The following is a 23556-nucleotide window of genomic DNA, read 5'->3' on the forward strand; positions in this document are numbered from 1 at the left end:
CAGCTCGGCTTTTAGCCTTGGGCCTACTGCATTGCTTATTCTTACCTCCTTTACTGTCAGAGGAAAGGCAGGAAGTAGAAGTAAGGCTTCCATCAATCAATTGAGTTATATATGGGCAGCTCTAGTAAAATGGGGAATGAAATAGATACCTTAGTTAAAGGGAAGTTTCTGGATGATTTGTGCTTGATTTAGTGCTATTCCAGACCATCACCACTATTATTGGAGACACTCAAGTTTTGTGGCATTGAACTAGAGCTGAAACATTGTGAGGGATGAAAGGAAGCCTCTGAGAGCTTGTGATATAGCTCATCCACCCATTCATTCCCTGAGAGATTGTGTTATAGCTTATCTACCCATTCATTCACTCATCCATCAAACATTAGGTGCTTTTTTCTCAAACAATTACATGTTAGTTTATTTCAAAGAAGCTATTAAGAGAAAGATGACTATACACTTTACTTATCTTCGGCAAACCATACAATATTTCAGATCATCGTATGACTGTTTCCTGAAGGAATCTTACAAGACGCAACATAATGTAATATCATTGCTAAGTCTCTTCAGGTGTTCAAGCTGTTTTAGATTAGAAAATTAAAAATCAACTTTATGATTTAAATCTTTATGATGTCCCAGGAATGTTTATGCTTTCACAAAAATTCTAAATAATAATAAAAGTAGGCTTAGTCAAGTTTCAATAGAACTGAGAATGATGGAACTCAGTAGATCATTATTCAATTTTACCACATGGCAAAGGTAGAAATTAAAATATGCTAAGTTCCCAAACCCATTAGGGTAGTTGGCTCCCTGACACTGGAAACATCTCTCTTGTCCCTGCAGAAAAGGGTTCTTGGACACTCACAGCAGGAGGCTAGAAGATAGTTCTTCTGAACTTTGTTTTGGTCCTACTATGATTTAAGTAATGGCCATTGGCAAATCTCTTCACCTTCTTCTATTTCAGTTTACCAACTTCTAAAACCCAATTGAAGTACGTTTTCATGCTCATCAGAGGGAATTGTTAAACTGGGGTATATAATGAATTTCTAGATCCTCTTTTGGTATTTCCGATAACTCTTTTCTTGGTAATGCTGTACACTCTGAATGGCAAATTAACTGTGAGGGAGGAGGAAGGATGAGGAAATTGTGAGGAAGGAGTGAGAGGGACACATGATATTGGCCAGTTTCCCCCAGGCAACTTATTAGATCTCCATATTAGAATCTTTTTTTTTCTTTTTTTTTTGCATACAACTACCGCACCTGTCTGATTTCAGGCAGAGGATGTAACCCTCTCCTACCCTGGCCCATTTATTTTTAGGTGGGGGTTAGTTTTTGTAGTTACACCGGTTTCTCCAGGCACTGAGTAAGCCACCACGCTTTCTGCCCATGTCTAAAGCCTGGAAAAGAATTCCTACAAGGCTGGTGAAAGTAAGGGAGGTGATCCGTCACAGAGGGCACAGAGTTTTAAGGATTTGAACTAGAACAGGAGTAGCGGCAATGGAAAGGGTGACGTGTAGATCATGAGATTTAACATTTGCATAGTCTACTATTCCATAAACAATGTATACAAAGATAGAGACACTGTAGTATTCACTTTCATAAAAACAGTCTTAAATATTGTCTTAAGACAAAATCTACGTGGGAGAAAGCCTGAATTTCTCACTTATTGTGTATACTTACAAAAGTGACTTATATTTATAAAATGGAACTGTCTAGCTCAAGGGTACATAGTTATTTGGGGGCAGAGTCAGGATTTGAAGTAGAATTTCTTGTTTTTGGTCCAGCACTTTTTCCCCCCACCCTATAATTCCTTTGGGACCACCATAAGACTTAATTGTTTAGTCATGCTTTCTTCTTGTAATTAGAAAGCTGCCCACGGTGTGTTCTTTGTACATATGGCCCATTTGGATGTTATTTCCCTTTCTCTTATAATTCAGTAAGGCATAAGTCCTTTCAGGGATAGGGGAGGATTTCACTCCTATTATTATACATACAATACACCCATAAAATTGGTAGATGAAGGCTTGAAGGCTGCCACTAGGCGGAGCAGTAGTTCCGGAAGGGGGTCCCACGCAGGGCTCCTGGGAAGCACCACCAGGCAAAGGAAAGGGCTTGCTGCAGAGACGGAGGCTTGCTTCAGTTTACCTAGCCTGGCAACTAGAGAGAAAGATTCCTGGAGAAAAATATTTTCTTCGTATTTCAGGAGTCTACTCTATTAATTTAGCTTAATTTGCTGGTAGCTTATTTCTGTCAGCTTATATTTAGTTTCCAAATTTGATAGGCTTGCTTTAGAATGAGCAGTCAGAGAAACATAGGGCTGCTTTCCAAACAAAACCAATAGGATTCCTTTGGAGCTGTTTTGGAATTTATGGAATCAGAGGATGTGGGGACATAGAATGGGTACAATTAAGACCTACACAGCAAGTGGTAATTTGGTCATGATAGGTATATCAACACTCCCTGCCTTCCTCCCAGACCTGTACCCCACTTCCTTTTCAGTTTTCTAGCCTAAAACTTATTACTTTACTTATTTGACCCTATTTTTAGCCAGAAAATGAAGAAGCAGTTTTGTTTTTCTGGGGGCCTTCATTTGTAAGCTTCTATGTGACAATACGCCTTCGCAAGCATCCTACAAATTAAGGACCAGCTGAGAGGGTGCAAGAAATTGTTTTTGTACACAAGTAAAAATCCTTGTCATGCATGAGAATAAGATATGGACAACATGCTCACAGGCCGTTTTGACCAAGTATAATCTCTTTCAGACTAAATCATCTCCTCTGTGCTTAAGAGCTCTTATTTGAAATAAAGGCAACTCCAGGTGTATAAAGGAAAAGTCTCTAGAAGTTCTGTGAGTAGGCTGGCATCAGCCACCCAGTAGGCTGGGTCCTCTGGATCTTTGGCTGAACTGTAAACACCACTGTCTTGTGTGAACCTACTTCTCAAATTGATCTCCATGCCCAGCTATGAGGAGCTGCCTTGTGGAGGGGAAGACTTCCCAAATTGGAGCCAATAGACTCGCACTCCAGTCTAGAGTCACGTGGTGGTCTTGGGCAAGTCATTCGATTGTGTGAGGCTTTAAGTTTCTTCTATAAATTCAGGTTAATACTGACCTCAAGAGTGTTCTTGTGAAGATCTCATAGAAGAGTATATAAACTCATTCTTACTGTTTTCCAAGTAAAAAGGTCTCAGTTTAAACACCAGATAAAGCTAATAAACGATTTTTTTTTTATGGTACACATAACCTGAGTAACCTTCTTGGAATTTCTAGTTGTCAGACAAAATATTTAGGTTGTGGGTAGAGAAATGTCCATCTACTATCTGGGATATGTTATTGTGCCACCTCAGGCCTCTTATTCTGACTGGTACACTTTCCTAAACCTATTTTAGGTCTCAACACAGGACTGGAAGCTAGAAATTATGGATGTATCCTTTCTCTGTAGAGCAGTAGCTTCCTCATCTTTTCAAACTTATCTGCCCCACATCCCAATACAAACTTGTCACTCTAGTCAAGATGGCCTCTTTGACTCTCCTTGTCATTAGCTTGGGGCTAAAGATGGGCTCCTCCTCTTCCCCCTCCCTTAAGAACAAGTTCTAGTTCTATTTTCTCATGCTGCTATACTACACAAGAATCTGTCCACTTCCTGATCTAGTTGTTAAAACTCCACTACAAAGTCTTTCAATCAACTGTCTCATTTCTTCAGTGAGATTGTAAATTATTATCTCATCCATAGTTCTGTCTTCAGTATTCAGCATAGGGCTGGCACACTAAATAAACACACAATGAATACTCATTTGGTTACCTTCAAAGCAGCGGGGCTGAAAATGATCATATCCACAGTATAGCATAGCAGACGGTGGTTGAGAGAACAGACTCCGGAGCCATTAATGATGGGATCAAATCCCTGCTCTGCCACTTAGCTCTGTAGCCTTGGGCAAGTAATTTACTTAACTTCTCAGTGACAGTTTCCTCATTTATAAAATGAGAATGATAGTACCTACCTAGGGTTGTTGTGAGAATTCTGTATAAGCTAATGTATTTAAAGGACACAGAAAAGTGCCTGGCATGTAGGAAAAACCAAAGAAATGTAGATGATTATGATTTTGTCACAGTTAACATCGCCATGATCATTACCATTCACTCTTCATGCCAGGGCTCATAAATTCTAGATGTTGTGAAGACATGGGGAAATGAGAAATACAGAGATTTCAATGAAAAAAACATAAATCGGGTGTATAGAAAGGGAGCAAGGGATTTGCTGTGCATGGGACCAGGGAGCAGAAAAGAGGAGCAGAGAACTGAGGCCACGTGGCACGTTGGGTTGGCAACTACCTTAATGCTATTCTTGACTCAGGAATCTCTGAATAAGGACAACTCGTTATTTCCATAACTGTATTAACACCATCAACTAAATACTGAAATTTTAGAACACTAGAAAGAAAAAAAAGCCAGAATTCTGCAATTTCAGAAAGGAATACAAACAAGAGCAAAACAGTTAGAGCCAGAAAACAGTGAACTCAGGAGCAAGTAAGCAAAGTTTGTACAAAGAACCTTAGCCCCAAATTCCTATTTATAGGACCAGATGGTGAGGTCTTTTCCTTATCCTAAAATGAGTGTTTTTCTGCTTAGGGATTCCTTAGATTAGGATAATGGAATCTACCACAAAGTGGGAGTGGGTGCTAGTATTTATAGGCAAATGTATAAGCTTTATATTATTGAATTCTTACTACCATGTTACTAGATTTATGTTATTTTTCCATTTTAGAGAGGAGGCAAAAAGTCACAGAAGCAATTTGCTCAGCTAGTACATGGTGGAATCAGGAGTAAGGAATGACCTTTGATTGTTCTTAAACTGACAGCATCCAGGAATCGATTGGGGCCTAGTTGGCAGGCATATGGTTTGGCCTCATTTTCAGTGGGGGTGTAATTAACGTCAAGATTTGTAGTTACTTTGGGAAATGGACAATCACTAAAAAATATTCTGGATTTTAGATACTTTCAAATGGTAGGCAAAAGGAATGCTGTGAGAATTCCTCCATGAGCAGGATTATTTTTCTGAAACCAAAAATTATAGTAGCCCAGAGGCTTGCAAGGGGGAATTTTATTTTGTACAAAAATTTTGGGCAACAGATTTGAGGTTCATGAAGAGTTTCATATCACCATTTGGCTAGGGCAACTTTTTTTAACCTTTACTGTTTTTAATGCAATTGCCAACTAAAAGTTATTTAATGCCAGAAGCTTCATGATTTGCTCAGATGGAAGTATAGAAAATATTTTTGGAATGGGAAAGGCCACCTGACCACACATTCTTAACCCTGGTCTTCTTCTTTTTGCCAGACCCTTTAACTTCCTTCTCTTTCAGAAGTTCACAGAGTCTTGAATTTACTAATATGTGTATTTTATCTGCTTGCTAGGTAACTCATTTCAAATTACAAACCTCTGCATGAAATGACTGACTGGATTTCCTATCCACTTGGGATAGGGGTCCTCAAACTGCAGCCAATTACCACTTGCTTTCATTATAAATAAAGTTGTATTGGAACACTACCATATGGATTGAAGTATTATCTACGGCTGCTCTCACACGATAATGGCAGAGCTGAACATAGTCAGTTTAAGAATAGTCAAAGGTCATTCCTTACTCCTGATGCCTGCAAATCCTAAAATGTTTACCATTTGGCCCTTTACTAGAAAAGTTTGCTGACTTCTGGCATATAACATGGAAAAATTTTCATTTCTGGTTTATCTCAGTGACATCCTTATTTATACCAAACAGTTAACCACTTTTCTGGAACTCTGCCATGTGCTAGGACCACTCTTCCAGGAAGAGTAAACTAACTGCTAGGGGGATCGCTGGAGATCCCCTAGCATTTCAGGGAATAGACTGTGCCTGACTCGAAGCCTCACTAGTGCTGTCTGGTTGCCACTGGTTGTCTACTATCCTCCAGTGCTCTTCACCTGCATGATTCATGATGGTCATTTCTGTGACCACTGTGTTGACACTCAATACTTTTCTTTTGCTGAGGGTTATGTATTTACTGGGATGGTTCTTTTTTCTCTGGCTTGCTATTCTTATACTTTTCAACTGAGAAAAACATTTGTCATCTCCATTTCCTTTAGCTCTATAAGGGAAACAAGCCAAACCAAACTGAAACGGGCTTATTTTTCCTTCCCTATCTTCCCTGCTTCTAGTTTTTATATTATCTGCAAACTTGGAAACTGTATTTCATGTGCTTATGACTTTTACACAGAGGATTATTCACAACTATGTTTCTGAAATTGACCCTGGAGGAATTTCCCATCTGATCCTCACTTCCATTCTGAGAAGTTTCCATCTGCTGAAACTCTGTGTTGCCCAAGTTAAAGACTTCCAAATATGCCTTAATTCATCTCCTATCCAACACCACTTTGGAACACTGTACAAAGCTTTCTGGGAAATATAATCATTTATAGGCTATAGATTTCACTTTCCTATCAGCTCAGAGATGATAGCAAAGAATGTCAGTAGAATATCAACATCCCCTCATGATGCCTGGATTTAGGCAGATAATTCTCCATCATGTGGTTTTCCTAGAAATCTTGCTAACCCAACTCTTCGAACAACTACCTAGATGGTCCTCAAATAAGAGTGAAGCTTCTTAGTTAGGGATGTCCTGGAAGACAGCGTGATACAATGGCCCCATGTCTAAATGACAATGATTTTGCGTACTGACAAATGAGTATCCATTGTGTGTCAGGCATGTTACAGACATTATTTCTGTTCTTTGCACTCCTGCTAGTCCAAAGGGCAGAATAAAAGTGCCTGATTGTATTAGTATCATTTTAATGTAACTAATAAGAAAACCAAGGTTCAGAGAGATAAAAGTAGACTCACAATACTAAATGGCAGAACTGAGATTTGTGCCAAAGTTGCTCTGATTCCAGCCTTACTGTCTCCTACCACCGTGGGCTGCCCTTTGTGTTAACTGATGTGTCATCAGGTTGCTCCTCTGGCTGAAGGGGGTGGGGAGGATAAGCTGGGAACACCAAGGCCCAGAAGAGAAGGAAAACAGAACAGGCTTAGAGATTAAAAGGCTGAAACTCCTTGGACTTAGCCATTTCCCTAGGATTCCATGTTAAGTATCACTTGGGAGTGACCTCCCACCCATGGGAAGAAATAAGTATTTTCTTCAAGCATCTAGTTTCATATTATTCTTTATGTTCACTTGCATTCCTTTTAAAAAGAAAAGAAAGTCTTACCTAAAAGCTTATCAGCTGAGCTATGAGGAATCTGTGATATTGGGTTACTTCTGGTCCAATAGTGTTAAGTGGTAAGCAAGGCCTTCCCTGACAGTGTGGTGCTATTAGCAGTATTTAGGTCTTTCTTGGGGGGAAGATCAATCCTCATCCAGTAATTTTTCCTAATTTGGTAATCCAACCTGCAGTGCCAATTTTGCAGAATCTGGCTTTTCTTTTCTATAAGGAAGTCAGCACTGCCCTTCCAGCTGTTGTTTCTAGAACTGGATTCAGACGTAGGAATACTGAACATATATTTGTCCATATTACATGAGCCTCCTGGTATTAGATGTAGAGAAGGATAATTTACCAGATTCTTTGGCTAGGGGTGTTATGCTCTATCCAAAAGCAGACTGGAGTTAGCTTTTGCCTGAGTCTCATCTCCAAATGTGTGCTCGGTGTTTATATAGAATGACTGAAAGCAAGGAACAGTTTAGCTTCATATTGTCTGTGGTCTAGGTCTCTAACCACACATGTGCCTGAGCCATCAACACTGTAAACATACACAGTCACAGACACACACAAATGTAGCAATTGTAATGTTTATTGAGTGCCTAATTTAGTGCATATTTGCATATACATGTGTATATATAAAGGTAGAGCTATCAGAAGAAAAGGCTATCTTTAAAGCAGTTATGCCAAAATAAAAACAAAAGCCTCATGAGCTGGAAGCCACTTGGCTGGAATATTGAATGTTAATTTATGCTGGGTCTAGTCAACCCCAGTGGCCTTCTTATAAAACAGTGGCAAGTCCCTGTATTCAACTAAAGTTATAATCGATAACAAGAAATAGTTCCAAAAGCCAGACTGCCTTGGATTCAAATCCAAGCTCCATTACTTTTTTTTTTTTTTTTTTGAGATGGAGTCTCGCTGTGTCACCCAGGAGTGCAGTGGTGCAATATTGGCTCACTGCAACCTCCACCTCCCAGGTTTAAGTGATTCTCCTGTCTCAGCCTCCCAAGTAGCTGGGACTACAGGCATGCACCACCATGCCCAGCTAATTTTTGTATTTTTAGTTGAGACGGGGTTTCACCAGGTAGGCCAGGATGGACTCGATCTCTTGACCTCGTGATCTGCCTGCCTCAGACTCCCAAAGTGCTGGGATTACAGGCGCGAGCCACCGTGCCTGGCCCCAGCTCCATTACTTTTTAAGTGTGAGACTTTGAGCAAGTTAATCTAATATCTCCTTGCTTCAACTCCAATATCTGTAAAATTGGGATAGTAACTTCAAAGGGTTCTTGTGAGGATAAATGAATACCTGAAGCCCATTGTAAGTGCTCTATAAATGTTACCTGTGATGATGAGCCTGATGATTTCTCTACTGGCCTGGATGTGATGGGAGATAGGATGTGACAGGAGATTACTCTCTGGACTTATACACACTACAGCAGTGCTTTTCAAATTGCACAGTTGTGTCACAGAATCTAAGGGTTGCCTGAAACTTCCTTGGTGGAGAACATACAGGCAAGGCAGAAATGTTTAGTTAGGAGCAGGTATCACTCCGGAACTCTGCCACAATGGCATATTAGAGACTGGAAATTCAGATTATGAAAAACCATGCAGACCACAGCCTCCTGAAAATAAGAAAACCTTCCTCCTAATCGCGGGCATCCAACTATTCATTCCTTTGTTTATTCATTCAGGTTTTTATTTGTTGAGTGTCTATCATGTTCTTAGAATTATGGAGAAAATAAGACACATTCTTAAATATAGGCCCTTGAGGATGAATAACAAACTCTAGAAACACTAACAGCTAATTTTAATACACAATGGTAAGGCTGAGAGAGTATTATGCATAGGGCACTATGTGGTTCACGGAGGGGGTCATCTGACCTGGCTTTGGGGATACGCTTCCTGTAAGGAAGGGCAGGAGTTAGCCAGACAAAGTGTGTCAGAAGGCCCCATGCACATTTGTGAACAGCAAGTATTTGTGTACTGCTGAAGGGCAGAGCTCAGTTCTATGAGGGCAAGGATATGGTAAGAGATGAAGCTAGAGAGATAAGTGGATGTCAAATGATAAAAGCCAAGGCATCTGGACCTTATCCTCAAGTGATGAGAAGCCACGCAAAGAATTTGTAAGCATGAAAGCAGCATGGACAGGTTTGCTAGAAAGATGCTCTGGCGGTAGCGTGGTGAACAGTCTACAGCAGGAGGCAGTAAACTTCTCTGTAAAGGGACGGATAGTAAATATTTTAGGCTTTGAGGGCCACCTGTAGTTTTTGTTGTATATTATAATTTTTTGTTTGTTTTTAATAACCTTCTAAAAATGTAAAAGTCATTCTTTTAATAACCCTTTACATGCCTGGTTTCACATCCCAGCTCTACCACTTACTAAGTGTGAGACTTTGAGCAAGTTAACCTAACAGCTCCGTGCTCAATTTCATTGGCTCTTTTAATAACCCTTTAAAAGCCATTCTTAATAATCCTTTAAAAAATGTTAAAGCCACTGGCTGTAATTTGCCAACCCCTGGTCTAAAGAAGACAAATAGAGAATTAGGAAGCTGCTGCGATAATCTAGAGCGGACAAAGCAAACCTGTGCTTCTTCAAAGTGATCCCTGAATCTGGCTTCAGAGTCACCTGTGGTGCTTGTTTAAATCCACATTATGGGTCCCTACTGCAGAAAGAGCTTCTAATGGTAGGGGAGGATGTGGGAGTCTGCATTCTAACAAGCTCCTGGTAATTAATAACATTGGATTTTTGAACCCCTCTTCAATCTACTTTTAAAAGCTTAAAAGAGAAGTATTTTACCAGTTGGAGTTCAATACAAACTGGGGTCCTAAGTTACTTCATCCTACACCAGCACTTGAGGGTTTCTTAGTTTCTGGAGAGAAGCGTTCTTGCCTTATTTATCATCTCAATGTATCTAATGCCCAGTAAAGATCAATAGCGTTGTAGGGGCTACTGCAATGGCCCCTTACCAGCCCCCAACTTCCAAACATGCGCCTCTACAATCCACATGCCACAAGTTAGCCCATGTGAATCTGCAAAATGCAAATCAGATCATGCCACTTTCCTGCTTAACATCCTCCAAATTCTTCCTGTGGTACTCAGACTAAAACTCGAACCCCTTCCCTTGGTCTCCAGTTACCCTCACAACCTCATCCCATACCACCTCTACCTTTTGCCTCCCTTACTACAGCCAAATGGACTTCTTTTGAGTTCTTTCAACACAAAGTCATTGTCACTTTAGGGTTTTTGCACTGCCTTTCCCTTGTCCAGGAGTGTTCTTCCTCCTCACATCACAGTGCTGGGCACTGGTCATCATTCAGATAGATCTTGGGTGTAATCTCCTTAGCACACCCATCTGAAGCAGTCACCACATCATTCTCTTATCACACCCGTTTTAATTTTCTGCCTGACACTTATCACCACCTGATATTTTTCTTGCTTACTTTTATGTGTTTGTTGCCTTGCTCCATTCATTTGTTAATTCATTCAGTTATTTAATACGTTTGGTGCCAGTTACGGGGGATACAGCAGTAAAGAAAGTCTGTAGCCTTGTGGAAAGGCAATCAACAAATATTTATATAATACATCAGAGAATGATAAAATTCTCTAAATAGAGTTAAAAGGATAGACAATGATGAGGGGTGCTTTTTTAGATACAGTGACAAGGAAGGCCTCTCCAATATGTGCCATTTGAGCAGAACTCCAAATGCATGTAAACTCCAAGGGAACATAGTTTCATTTATCACAATATTTTCAGCAAGTCAATGTATACTTGGTATATTATAGTTAGGTTAGTAAATACTTAAGCCATGAATAAATATGCATACCTCTCTCCTAGCACTTATAATACTGCATTTACTCCTCTGGCTCCCAAAAGGGACTTTGAATTTCATCAACAGGAAATGAATCTTCTTTTCCTCCATCCCTAGTATCTAACACAGAGTCTGGCTTAGAGTAGACATGAGACTGTTTGCAGAATAAAGGAAAAAGGAAGTAGGGATTATGATGAACCAGGCAGTCATAACACACTAAGGACACCCTGTAAATGACTGCTTGAGTTGACATGCATTTCTAAGAACCATGTGAATTTCAACTCGTAAGTTATATAAATGATGAGACACAGTAGTATCAGAATTGTTAGTGATTCTTTTCTAAAACTAATTTCTTTCAAATCAAACTTTGGAATATTTAAAAGCAAAGAAGCAACAGACTTCTCTCACTTTTTTCTGACCTGGACCTATCTTGCTGTCTCATACTATTTGGAGTCTACTTTAACAAACTGCAAAGTCCCACAGACCAACACACAGCTGAATCTTGCAGATATTCAGAAGGTAGATTTGGGCCTTTAGCAAAAACAGACTAACTGAACTATAACACTGGGCATTTTAGCACTTCTGTTTGAAAATAAATGAGCATTTCTGAACCACCACCAGACATAGTCATGATGACAAGCAATGAAACCCAACACAGGAAAGGTCACCAATAGCCCACAGCACAGCAGTCCTAACGGCAGCTCTGTGCCTCCTGCATGCTCTGTGCAGATACAGTCACTCTTTTCTTAAACAGAACTTGAAAGATATAGAAAACTAAGCTCCAGCCATATTTCTTATTGAGCAGCCAAGAAAAATGGAAAAATTATGATGTGAAAGATCAAAAATGGAAATCTCTTATTTTTTCCTACCGCATGCCATTCACTTGCATTGAAACGCTTAGTAAAGGCTAGATCCAGAAAAAGACAAAATTTGATGGTGGCAAAAACTGTTTGTTCCTGCCTCTCAGGTATCTTCCCTCTTACCCTCTGAGTGCTACCCTCCCCCATAATGATGTCCTGGATGATGGAGGATCCAGGACTTGCCCTCTGCTCACCTAGGCCCAGTGCTTTAGTGTTCTTAGCACCAGGCTGCCACGTCTGTTTCTAGCAAGATTCCACTGAACCTTCTCCATTTTAAAGCCACTGGGGTTAGACTCTCAATGCCCATTAAGGCGAAAATTAAAAGGGCCAAACTGTGTTTCCTAAGTGCTATTTCAAGAATTATTGGTGTTCCTCAGATTACTAAGCCAAAAAATTGTTCAGTGATTAAAGGGGAACTCTGAAAACACAGCATACTGTATTGTCCACTTGGAAAGTCACAACACACATTGGGATGCTTAAAAGAGTAAAATAAAAAGAAAAATTCCAAATAATTTTCAGTCGGGGAATAGTTAAATGCATTCAGGAACAGTAATCAGCTGTTAAAAAAGGTAATCTAGACCACTACATACTATTATGAAAACATCTCATAGACATGCTGTTAAGTAAAAACCAAGTCACATTTCTGAACATGACTAATATCCTATTAAAAAACCCAAATCCTATGTGTGCATATATGCTTTTTATGTAACACAGTAAAATATATAAACATTCAAAAAGGATGTATACCAAATTATTAAGAATGATAGCCTCTGGGAGCATTGCGGGGAAGAGGGAGGCTTGCACTTTTTATAGATTTAGATATTATTTGAATTATTTTATAGCCCTTTTATTACTTTTATAATAAAAAATCAAGTGTGATATTAAAAAAACAGACATAAAATCCAGCAGTACATACATCTGTTTAGCCTTAAGTTTGCCCTTCTCAAACTCATGTGATCACTGAGCCTGTTTGTGGAACATTTAGAAACAACTTGTGCCACAACTTTGGAAGTTACTGTGGTCAAGGTTCTCCCATCAGCATATGGGCTTTAACCTTCCGTGGCCTTCTGTAAATGAGGGAAGGAGGTAGGAGGGACCTCGGAGATGATATGGTACAGTCTCCTCATTTCTGAAATGAAGAGACTAAGACCGTGAAAAGTGAAGGGCCTTGGCAAGATCAGATTGGACCCCCCCCATGCTTGTCTACCTCCTTCCACATCATTCCTGCAGTCACCAGGTGACCTAGATGGGCCATGGGCCTTGGTTTTCATAAAAAGTCTCCAACACTCAAAGAAATTGTCAGGACCTCAATGTTCTCCCTGTAGGCAAAGGCTGAGCAGAGTCCTGATGACCCTTTCCCATTGCCCTGTCTTGTTCCACAGCTTTTTAGGAGGAAGTAGGAAGATGTTAATTTCCATCTTTTCCCTCATGCCAATTGTCATTCCCTTCAATCCCAATAACACCAATCCCAGGCAATAGGCCCAGGGGATAGAAATAAAACGTTGTACCTACGCTTGATAAACTGACTGGCTGATAGAGGAGAGGGCATGATAGCGGTGTAATAGGTACAGCAAGTGCACTGATAGGACTGAGTTGCAGGGAACCACCCACCTGAGTATCAGGCCACCCCTCATCACCCTGGGACCAGACACTGGAGCTGCCACTCAGTGATCTCAAAGGGCTTGACTGAAATCTTTGCAACCATGTTATAAGGATTTTTGGAGAAAACGACAGGGATAACAGCAGTTAAGCTGATCAAGGAAAGTATGAGTGGTGGGGGCTGGAGGGCACGGACAGAGGGGCAGGTGAAAAGCACAAGCTCTGGGGCATGCTGCCTGTGTTCAGACCATTTCCAGTGTTTCTATGTGGCTCCAACATCTGTCCCTCAGCATTCTATCTAGATATGGTTACTACAATTGTACCTACTAGTTCCTACGATTTTGAGGGAAAATTAAGCAAGATAATGCCTTTAAAGCACTGAGCACTATGTCTGGCATACCATTGGAGCATAAAGAAATAATACTTAGTATTGTTATCAAAGCTATTTGGTCTAAAAGTACTGAGGCTGACAGGCAGTATTATTGACATTTCAAAGGCAAAAAATAATGTGTGCGGGATGGACAAAAGTTATTATGCATCTATTCACCAAGTCTCGGAAGAGTAGACAGAACTCCTTGGAATCAAATAAACTTCTTGGAATCAAAATCAAATACTGAATGCTTGTTTCAGCTCTTACTAAATTGTGATCTTAGGTGAGCTGCTGAACCTTAGTTTTCTACATAAAACTGGAGGATAATGTCAATCTTGTGGATTGACTGCTAGAATAAAAAATGCAGTTACTTATAAATAAACCTGGCATAGTGCCTGGAATAAATGCTGGCTTCTTTCCTTCCTTACCAAAAGCTAGCAAGCCAGAGAAGACGATTAGTCAAACAATAACATTTAGATGTAGACTTAAAGAGCATTATGCTTGGATTCTGAGAAGATAAAAGGTTAAAATGAGGAATCTAGACTAGAGGACTATGATTTCATGATTCTTTAAAGTGACTACCCATAGGGAAGTTCCTTTTTTGTTACATATCATAGCTCTGCCACCTAATAAATATAACCTTTAGTAAATTACTTAACTTTATGTGTTTCCTCTTCTATAAAGTGTGGATAAAAACTGTATCCACTTCTATTCAGTGAGATAAAACACATAAAGAGTTTACATTTGCCTGGCAGATAGTCACTAATCAGTTAATGACAACTATCTTCATTGCCAAGGCCCCTGTAAAGATTAAAAGAGACAAAATGTGTACAAAGTATGGCACAGGTAGTGGTAAAAAATATTATTAATTCTACTACCACTATTGATTCTACATTATGAATGGCTATGACCCAAAGAGACTAGGAAGTGATACATGTTGTCATCCTGATAATGATACATCAAAACAGAGACAACAGGCAATATCAGGATAATTAATCACAGTTCCAACTGGGAATAAAAGCTTTCTGGAACAAACAGCCTTGTCCAGCCCAGACACAAGATGGGTTCACCCAAGGGAAACAGCAGGTGCTGGCTTCATTCTCTGCCCAGTCCTGGGGGACCACACACACAGAGACAGTGTTCCAGTGTCAAAGCTTTTCCATGGTTCGTCTTACAGAGTAGTAACATAATAATGCCTTGGCCTGGAATGATGTCTTTCTGCCAGAAGTTCAAAGCTATCCAGAGAGTATCTCATTTATCTTTGGGATCCTACAGGGATGGGGGTGGGTAGGCAATGCTGCTATTCCCTTATAAAGATGAGAACAGACAGCTTAGAAAAATGAAATAGCTTGTCTTTGCTCCAGTAGTCTATCAGTGCTGAGAGAGGGCCTGCACCCCATGGTGGGATCCCTGAGGCCAGCTCTAAGCCCTACTCCTGGAAACACCTTGAAGAATGTGTGAGTAGTGTGACTTGGGCCAGATGTGGCCCCTTGCCTCCTTCCCAAGACCAGGTTAGCTACAAGGCTCACCTGTCACTGAACTGAACTTCTTCTCCATTCCTGGCCCAGCTGATGGTAGGCCTTGGGTGGCCGATGGCCTCACAGTGCAGAAGAACACTCAGTGTCCCGCTGGCCAGGGCCACCGTCTGTCCCAGGTGGGTGACCACCTCCGAGGCTGAGAGCTGCTGGGCTGCTGAGATCTTGCGCAGAATGGTGGGTTTGCGGTGTGGCCTTCGAGAGCCTCCCCCGGCGTCCCCGGCGGAGGAGGTCCGCAGGGAGCTGCTGAAGCCAGACACGTGTTTATGAGGCGAGATAGCCACGGGGGAAGTCCTGCGCTCTGAGGGCTTCAGGAGCGTGTCCTGGTGCTCCAGGTGGCTGCGGAAGATCTCCTGGGCCAGCTGGGCCACCAGGTGCTTGCTGTAGAGGTCGCGCAGCTCCTCGGGCTGCTGGGAGAGGTTCCCCAGGATGTCGTCCAGGCGCCGCTGCTCGGTCACCATGGTGAAGGGCAGCTGCAGGAGCGCTTGCTCCGCGCCCGGGTCCTCCTCCGAGGTCGCGTTCCTTTCCGCGGAGTCCTGCGCCTCCCAGGAGGCCAGCAGCTCTCCGGGCCAGCCGCCCTGCTCCAACAGCCGGGAGACGAGGTCGTCGTAGCGGCTCCCCGGGTTGGCGGCCAGGCCCCGCTTCTCCGCCTTGCTGCCGTTGGAGAAGATCCCGTTCTGGTGTTTGTGGGTCTGCAGGGCCTCCTTCGGGCCGGCCTTCCTCCCCACGAGCGCCTCTTCCTCACTTCTGGGGCTCAAGGGCCGGGACACGAGCTTGCGGTTGCCTCCAATGAGCTTAATCACAAAGTGCTCCCGGGCCGGGCCCGCTGAGCAGGTGTAGACGCCTGCATCTGAGGGCTTGAGGCGGTGGATCTTGAGGTAGCCGAAGGGGGCCACCGTGACGTGCGTCGAGCTGATGAGGTGCTGGCCGTCCTTCTCCCAGGTGATGAGGGGCTTGCGGACCCTGCGCGCCGGGCAGCGCAGAACCACCGCCGTCTTGGGGAGCAGGTAGGCGAAGCCCCCCACCACAAAGTGCAGCTTCCTCTGCCTGCGAGTCTGGATGTAGATCTTCCTGGCCGCCGCGATGTGCGGGCTGTGCTTCGTGGACGGCCGCCCGGGCCCTGGAAGGAGAGCGAACCCAAAGGGACAGAGAAAAGAGGTGGGGAGAGAGAAAACCCAGGGTGAGATGCAGCCAGGAGAGAGGGGCAGAGGAAAGGGCCAGAGTGGAGAAGAGAAGCAGAGATGAAGGCGCCGGAGGGATGGGAAAGAAAGTATTCTTCAGGGTTTATTTTGGCCGGGGCCAGTCTTTACTATCTGTGTTTTTCGGGAGGACCTCGTTCCCAGCTGTGGACCACCAAGCTGCCACCACAATCAGAACTAATGAGATGCAGTGGGCAACCCAGTGTCTCCCTGCTGGGCCTTGTTGCCCCTAGAAGCTGAGATGCAGAGTTCTAGATGGAGGGGGATCCCCCGGGGAAAGCCATTTCCTCTCATTAAAAGAATTTTTAAACAAGAAATCAACGTCATAAAAAGGCAGAGGACAGAGAGGAGAATGTCCTCCGCTAAATGTTTGCCTTCTGGGTCCTGCAAGGCACCAGAGCCCTAAAGGACATGGTGAGGAGAGCCTGGAAGTGTTGCGGCTCTAGGGATTAATATTAAACAGATCTGTTTAGAGTCGTTTAAAACCCCAGAGTGGAGAACATTAGACATCATTAGTAATACACTGCCTCCAGCCTCCAGATCTCTGTATGCCAGCAAGTGAACTTTGCTCTACCCCCTGCAAACTGTTTTTCCAGTGGAGAAGAGAATTCAGCCTGGCCACGTGTAATTAAGATTCCTTTTCCGTTTCCAGCTGAGCTCTCCTGCCTGCAGCCCTCCATGGGGTTCTACTGGCCCACTATTTCCCACAGGTGTTGGGTTTAGGAAAGGCCACGGAGTGCTGGCTATAGCTGCTGCTGTGTGGGTTTCATCTCCCCATTCCCAGAGCCCTGACATACTTACTTGCACAGGTTGCCAGCATACAGGGCCTGATGGAGGAAGAGAAAGGCAGGGGCGGGCACAGGGTAGAATTGACAACAGTTGAGATGCCGGTTTTCAGCATCTTTCGGCAAATGGCGCTTCGAGTCTGGGTGCCTTCCCCACAGCTTGTGGAACACTGGCGGAGAAAGAAAGGCCAAATGTACATAAATTCAGGGAACTAGAAGCTAATTTTTTAATAGACTCTCACACTCATCAAAATATGAGAAAAGTTGCTTGGAAAAGCAATAACTACTGAGATAGAAATACTAATTATGAGGTCACAATGTGGAAGACATGCCAATCTTATAGACATATCGCACTCTAAGATTTTCTACTCGGAGGTTTCCTGAAGACCTTTTATCTATTTTACTTATATAGCCTGGGCTTCAGAGTTAGTTATAGAGTGTTTAAATCCCAGCTCAGTATTTCACTAGTTGGCAAGTTACTTAAATTCTCTCAGTCTGTTTCCACTTATGCTTACTTTGCAAGCCTGTGAATTAAGTGAGATAATATATTTTAAATGCCATACATAGAAATGACAATTATTGCTAATTCCTTTTTCCTTCCTTCACAAATAAGTGACAGTATTTTAGTGTCAAGGTTAAGGTAGTTATGAATCTACTTTGTCTAAGGTAGGGTGCTAGATGTTATGAAGAAAAGATGTGCAAGATAGTTCCAAATCTCAAAGAGCTGTCATTCAAATGAGGGGAAAATTCCAAATGCATTGTTAAAATGAAATAGTCCATTTGGGAAATATAAGTCAAAATCACTATGAGACACCACTTCATATCCACTAGAATGGCCATAATAAAAAAAAAAAGACAAGTGTTGGCAAGGATATGGAAAATTAGCAGTTTCACTCATTACTGGTGGGAAAGTAAAATGATACAGTGTCTTTAGAAAACAGATTGGTAGTTTCTTACAAAGTTAAACGTAAATTTACCAGGAGACCTAGCAGTTTTACTCCTGGGTAGCTACCCAAGAGAGACAAAGACATACATCCATACAAAGACTTGTGTGCAAACACTCATAGCAGTATGATTCATAATTGCCAAAAGTGAAAATCACCCAATGCCTATCAGCTGGTGAATGAATAAACAAGATATGCCGTATCTTTACAGTGGAATATTATTCAGCCATTAAAAGGAGTATAGTTCTTATATGTGCTACAACATGGATAAACCTTAAAAACATGCTAAGTCAAAGTTTATAATATATAAATTATACCTCAATAAAGGTGTTTATAGAATTGTAATTACAGAATTTAGTAAAAACATACAATTAGAAGACAAGTAAAGTAGTATAAAAGTAATGCTAACAATAATTGAATTCTCATAGTACACTAGGGATTTCCTCACCAAGGTCTTGAAGATGACTGGAGTCTGGGTGGATGCAGTGAAACAGGGATCAGATGGGAGAAAGGGAAATTTCCAGAAAAAAGATAAAAAAGTTCAGTGTAGGAGTCCCAAGGCAGGCATGGGACAGAACAGTTTGAGAGAATAGAGGGCTCAAGTTGTAAGTGTCAGGAGCTTGAGGGTTAGTTTGGGGCCAAATTTTGGAGACCTTTAATTTTCAGACAAGAGGTTTGTGATTGGTCCATAAGGCAGTGGGAAGCCACTAAAGAGGGGTTGACATGATGAAAGAGGTGTTTTGAGAAGGTTAATCTGGCAACATTGTAGGTAAGGGATGAAAGCAGGAGATGGATGGGAGGCAGGGCGTCGGGGAAGGAGGCTGTCATCTCCAGGCTTGCCTGAACGAGGACTGTGGGAGTGTGCCACGTTAACTTGAAAAATGATAGTAAAAACAAAAAACGATCTTATATTTTCAAGTGTTATATGCTAACATATTGAAGTGACACTATTTTGTGTGATGTGCTGTGATATATGCCACCCTGAAAGAAATTTAAGATGCAAAGGATAGTGGTGAGAATCAAACCCACTGCTTTTATAGCCTGACAATTGTGGGTTCCAGATTCCACCCATTCCTTATTTGATTGTAAATGACAGCACCAAATCCAAGATCAGGTGGGATGGAAGTAAGAAGCCTGAAAATTGAGCATGGTCGTTTTAAGGCTGCTAAGTAGAAACATAAAAACAGAGTTTCAGGTCAGAACACTGGGTTATGACTTTGGTCCAGTCTAGCTCTTTCTCTACCTTCAATTTCCATATCTCTGGAATAAGGAAGCTAAGCTAGAGCAGGGATTTTAAAGCTGTGTTCCATAACTATGTTGACAAAGTGATTCAGGGGCTTCTCAGGTGGTGAGGAGACCCAGCTGTTGGAGATCTCAGACCCCTACTCACACTTAAACCAAAATAGCTCAATTTTATCTGTTTAAGATTATTGGCTTCATAGTAACATTTCATTTGATAAAGGTTCTGTGGTCTTAATTTTTTAACAAAGTAATTAGTCTATAGGATCTTTTAAGCTCCTTCTAGCTCTAAAATTATTCTTTTTTAAGAATTTTTTTTTGGGGGGAGAAAGGAGCAACTTCCATAAAATAGGGTTTAAAAATATTTAATATCAAACTTTTTCAGGAGATTGAGGGTTTCTTTTAAAGAAAAGAAGTATGGCCTTTTGAGAGGTCTTACTTCCAAAATAGAATCTGTAAGTAATTTTATTTGAAATGTCTAAAACTTTGGCTTAATTCTGTCTCTATGGGATTCTGTGCAGTAACTATGAGATTGAGCCAAGATAGTTGAGGATGAAAAACACCCATAGATCATCTGGGTCTTCCCTTCTCCAAGGTCAGTCTCATGGGAGGTGTGGAATGCGCATCTCCTCTCAGCCAGAGGGCCAGGGGAATGGTCATCAGGATGACAGGGCCAATGTGGAGCCTTTGTGAACACCAGGAGCGCTTCAGTATGGCACCAGTTTGAGTTTAATCCCAGCAATTCAGGGATTACTTCCCACCATTCCCAGCCCCTCCCCAATGTTTGGAATTTCCATTCATTAACCCAGATAGCTCAGAAGCTAGCAACATTCCTTGGATAAGGGCTACCTCCTCCCAGTTCCAAAAATAGAACTTCCTCTTGAGGAAGACCAGGAGAGCCTGTAGGAGACCTAAGCTGTGGCCTCAGGCCCAGCCAGCCACGGTGAGTACTTCCTTTCATTTCCTTTCCTTCTCATGACAAGTGAACCCAAATGGAAGAGAATCATAAGGGCTCACTTTTAGTAGGCCAAAGTATTTTACATGCAATATATATTAAATTATATTTAATTTCAGCCTCCCACCTACATGATAGATACTATTATATTTCCATTATAAAGATAAGCAACCGAAAGCCAAAAAGGTTAAATAATTAGCCCAAGGTTATACAGCCAGTAAGTGGCAGAGTCAGGATTTGAACCTAGGTTTGCCTGTCTTTGAGTCTGAACTCTTAACAACACATGATACTGTTCTGAAGGCCTACTGTACTTAATGGTATCAATGGGACCTTTTTCTCAGTCCAAAAATCTCAAGGGTCCCTCTCAAATCTGTAGTCAGAAAAGAACTTTTTCTGAATCTTCTGTGTCTCATAGGCTTCAGAGACCACAAACTCCAGGAACACAGGAAGACAATTATAACACACACAAGTCCCTTCCTCAGCAGCCCACTCATGGCAGACTATCACCTAATAGATTTAGGGGAGCAATTTCTTTTATAATACTCCACTGATAGAATGTTTTCATCTAGAGCCACTTGGCAAATACATCTGTGTTCTTCAAATGCCATACCCCAAATCAACATTCCCAAGGAAAAATTGTCACTAACGTGCACATCCACACACACGCAAATGTACACATGCTCATTTTACTCACTTTTATCTTGAAATCAAATTTAGAAAGAAATCGAATTTCTTTCTAAAGCATGAGAAAGAAATTCCCCAAATGTTCTGAGACATGTGGTGTCAGATACCACAAGCAGCAATTTTACTGCCAAATTATAAAACCTGTGGTAATGTAAGTTAACTCTTAATTGCAATGCACTTAGCAGGCACCATCTCATGGAATTCTGTGTGGGTTGATAAGATATGGGCAAGAATTCTAAGAACGTAAGTTGAGAGAGCTGGATCTGAATTTTCACAGGCCGCTCTGCCCTCTGTAAGCAAGTATCTATGTGAGGTATTTCAAGCAGCAGCAGCTCCCTCCTGTGAGTTGTATACTATACAAAAAAAAAAAAAAAGACAGTGGGGTTAGGAAGGCAATTTCAAATGCTTATATGCTAGAAAAAGGAAGGTCTTGAATCTGGCTTCACAGAAATTTTCACTTCGCGTCTAGAGATCCTGTTCTTGGCTAAATCTTGTGAGGCAACAATTTTGGGGGAACTTCTCCATGGAAGACACACAGGCCTATGGAGCTGGAGAATTCGAAGGCAACTCAAAGAATTGGTAGCGGCTGAAAACAAAGGACTTGAAGCTAGGTGTAAATGAATGATCATACACTAGAATTAGAAGAGGCATTATTTAGAAAGATAGGTTAGTCAGAGGTATGTCTCTAACTTAGGAGATCAAGTCAGGAATGGTGAATGCTGAAGCAATCACTTCCCAAAGTGCAGAACAAGGGAAATCAAATTCTCTTGCTGGGAAGCTGTTGAAGTTTTTTAGAGCCAGGAAACTAACAGTAAACAGGCAGGATTTCCTTGGCCTTCTTTTCCTAATAAATCATGTCCTTTATTGTCCAGTAACTTGGAAGAGACTTGCTAGAGAGGCTGTGCCCTTCCTAAATAGAGACTAGAAACATCTGGGAGTAAGAGGTACAGGGAGGTCAGGAGGAGGGGGTGTTGTGTGGAGATAGAAGGAGAAGAACCCAGTGTGTGCAAAAGAATCCTGGGCCAAAACAGCACCAGTGAGGTCTGGTTTTGCTCCACGAGGAGCCCATTTACAATTCCAAACTTCCGATCATTGGGTAGGGGCTGGCTGTGTAACTCAGGTCCCCGCAGTCTCGTTAAAAGCTAGTTACACACTATGGTATATATGGTTTAAAAAAAGTACTATTCCATAGTATTAGGAAGATTGTTTTGTTCTCTTCTTGCCTTTTCTATGTATATGTCTGGGGTGCCTTCTTTTCCAACTTGGGTCTCTCTTATTCTCTCCTGAGGAACATACATACCTCTGTCCAGTCTGAGAGAAGCCACTCGCTGGGACAGTCATCTTTCTTGCATGTTTGCTGGGAGGCTGGTTTTGAAGCTGAACAGAAGGTCTCAGGAAGCTCCAGGAAGCTGCCATCAGCCATGCGCTGCTTGCAAAGAACCTCGCGTTTCTGAACACCCCCACCACACGTTCTGGAACACTGGGGAAGGAAAGAAGGAAGGAAGAAAAAGTAGACCCAATATGGGAAGGCAGTCTGTCTGACTGCTAATTCTCATCTTAGTTTGGCAGAGTAAAGGAAGAAGAAGAAGAAGAAGAAAAAAAAAAAACCCAGAAAAAGAAGAAAAACCAGGAATCAGCCCAAAGGATTTGGTTTCTTCTCTTTGAGATGAATTTTGTAGCAAGATCTACCCTCTCCACTTAATCCCAGGTATTTAACTAGAGCATCCAGGAATTTCTGGGGCCTTTAAATCTTAGAAAGTTGCTCCTGAACTATGATTTGCAGCCCCATCCAAGACAACTGGTTTAAAAGGTTAGTATAATAGAGTGTTCAGCATATTTACGATCCAGGGAAAATAATCTGTGTTGCTTCCAGAATGAACAGGAGAGAGCGCCTGCCATCAGTATAAATTTAGAGAAATTAATTTGCAGAAAAGACAGCCCTTTCTCTAAGTGAAGGCACTCTACCACACTGAATGGGCATTAGATTTAGGGTCTGGTTTTCTTAAGAACCCCCCTGGAATATTCTTCATGCAGGATTGATGATTTCTTAGGGCAGTGGAAGCCTGAGCCACTGAAATTTGGAATGCAAGAAAAATGGCCTCATGTCAGTGGTTTTCAGAGGAACCCCAATAAAACATTGTTTACATGTAACTGAATAGTTATGATCCAGGGGCATGAAGTGGGAGGGAGGCCCTCTGAAGCACAGACCGTTGGCTATTTTCAAATATGTGTCCCTTTACAGAGCAAAGGAGTCCCCAGCTTTTCACTGGGCATATGACATTTCAGCATAAAGACTATATTTGCCAATCTCCCTTGAAGATAGATACAGCCATTTGACTTAATGCTGGCCAATGGGA

General features: G+C 41.8%; 1 protein-coding gene across 4 annotated transcripts in view; it reads right to left on the reverse strand.

Moving 5' to 3' along the window:
- Positions 1-23556, reverse strand: part of ADAMTSL1 (ADAMTS like 1) — a 956812-nt gene that overhangs the window by 95090 nt on the left and 838166 nt on the right. For all 4 annotated transcript variants that reach the window (XM_077966031.1, XM_077966030.1, XM_028835141.2 and 1 more), the window contains 3 exons: positions 22500-22679; positions 17394-17547; positions 15388-16513 (listed from right to left, as the gene is read on the reverse strand). In XM_077966031.1, the coding sequence (XP_077822157.1) occupies positions 15388-16513; positions 17394-17547; positions 22500-22679 (1460 nt within the window). The remainder of the gene's footprint in view (positions 1-15387; positions 16514-17393; positions 17548-22499; positions 22680-23556) is intronic.

The sequence above is a fragment of the Macaca mulatta genome, chromosome 15, assembly GCF_049350105.2.
Source record: "Macaca mulatta isolate MMU2019108-1 chromosome 15, T2T-MMU8v2.0, whole genome shotgun sequence".
Classification (NCBI taxonomy): Eukaryota; Metazoa; Chordata; class Mammalia; order Primates; family Cercopithecidae; genus Macaca; species Macaca mulatta.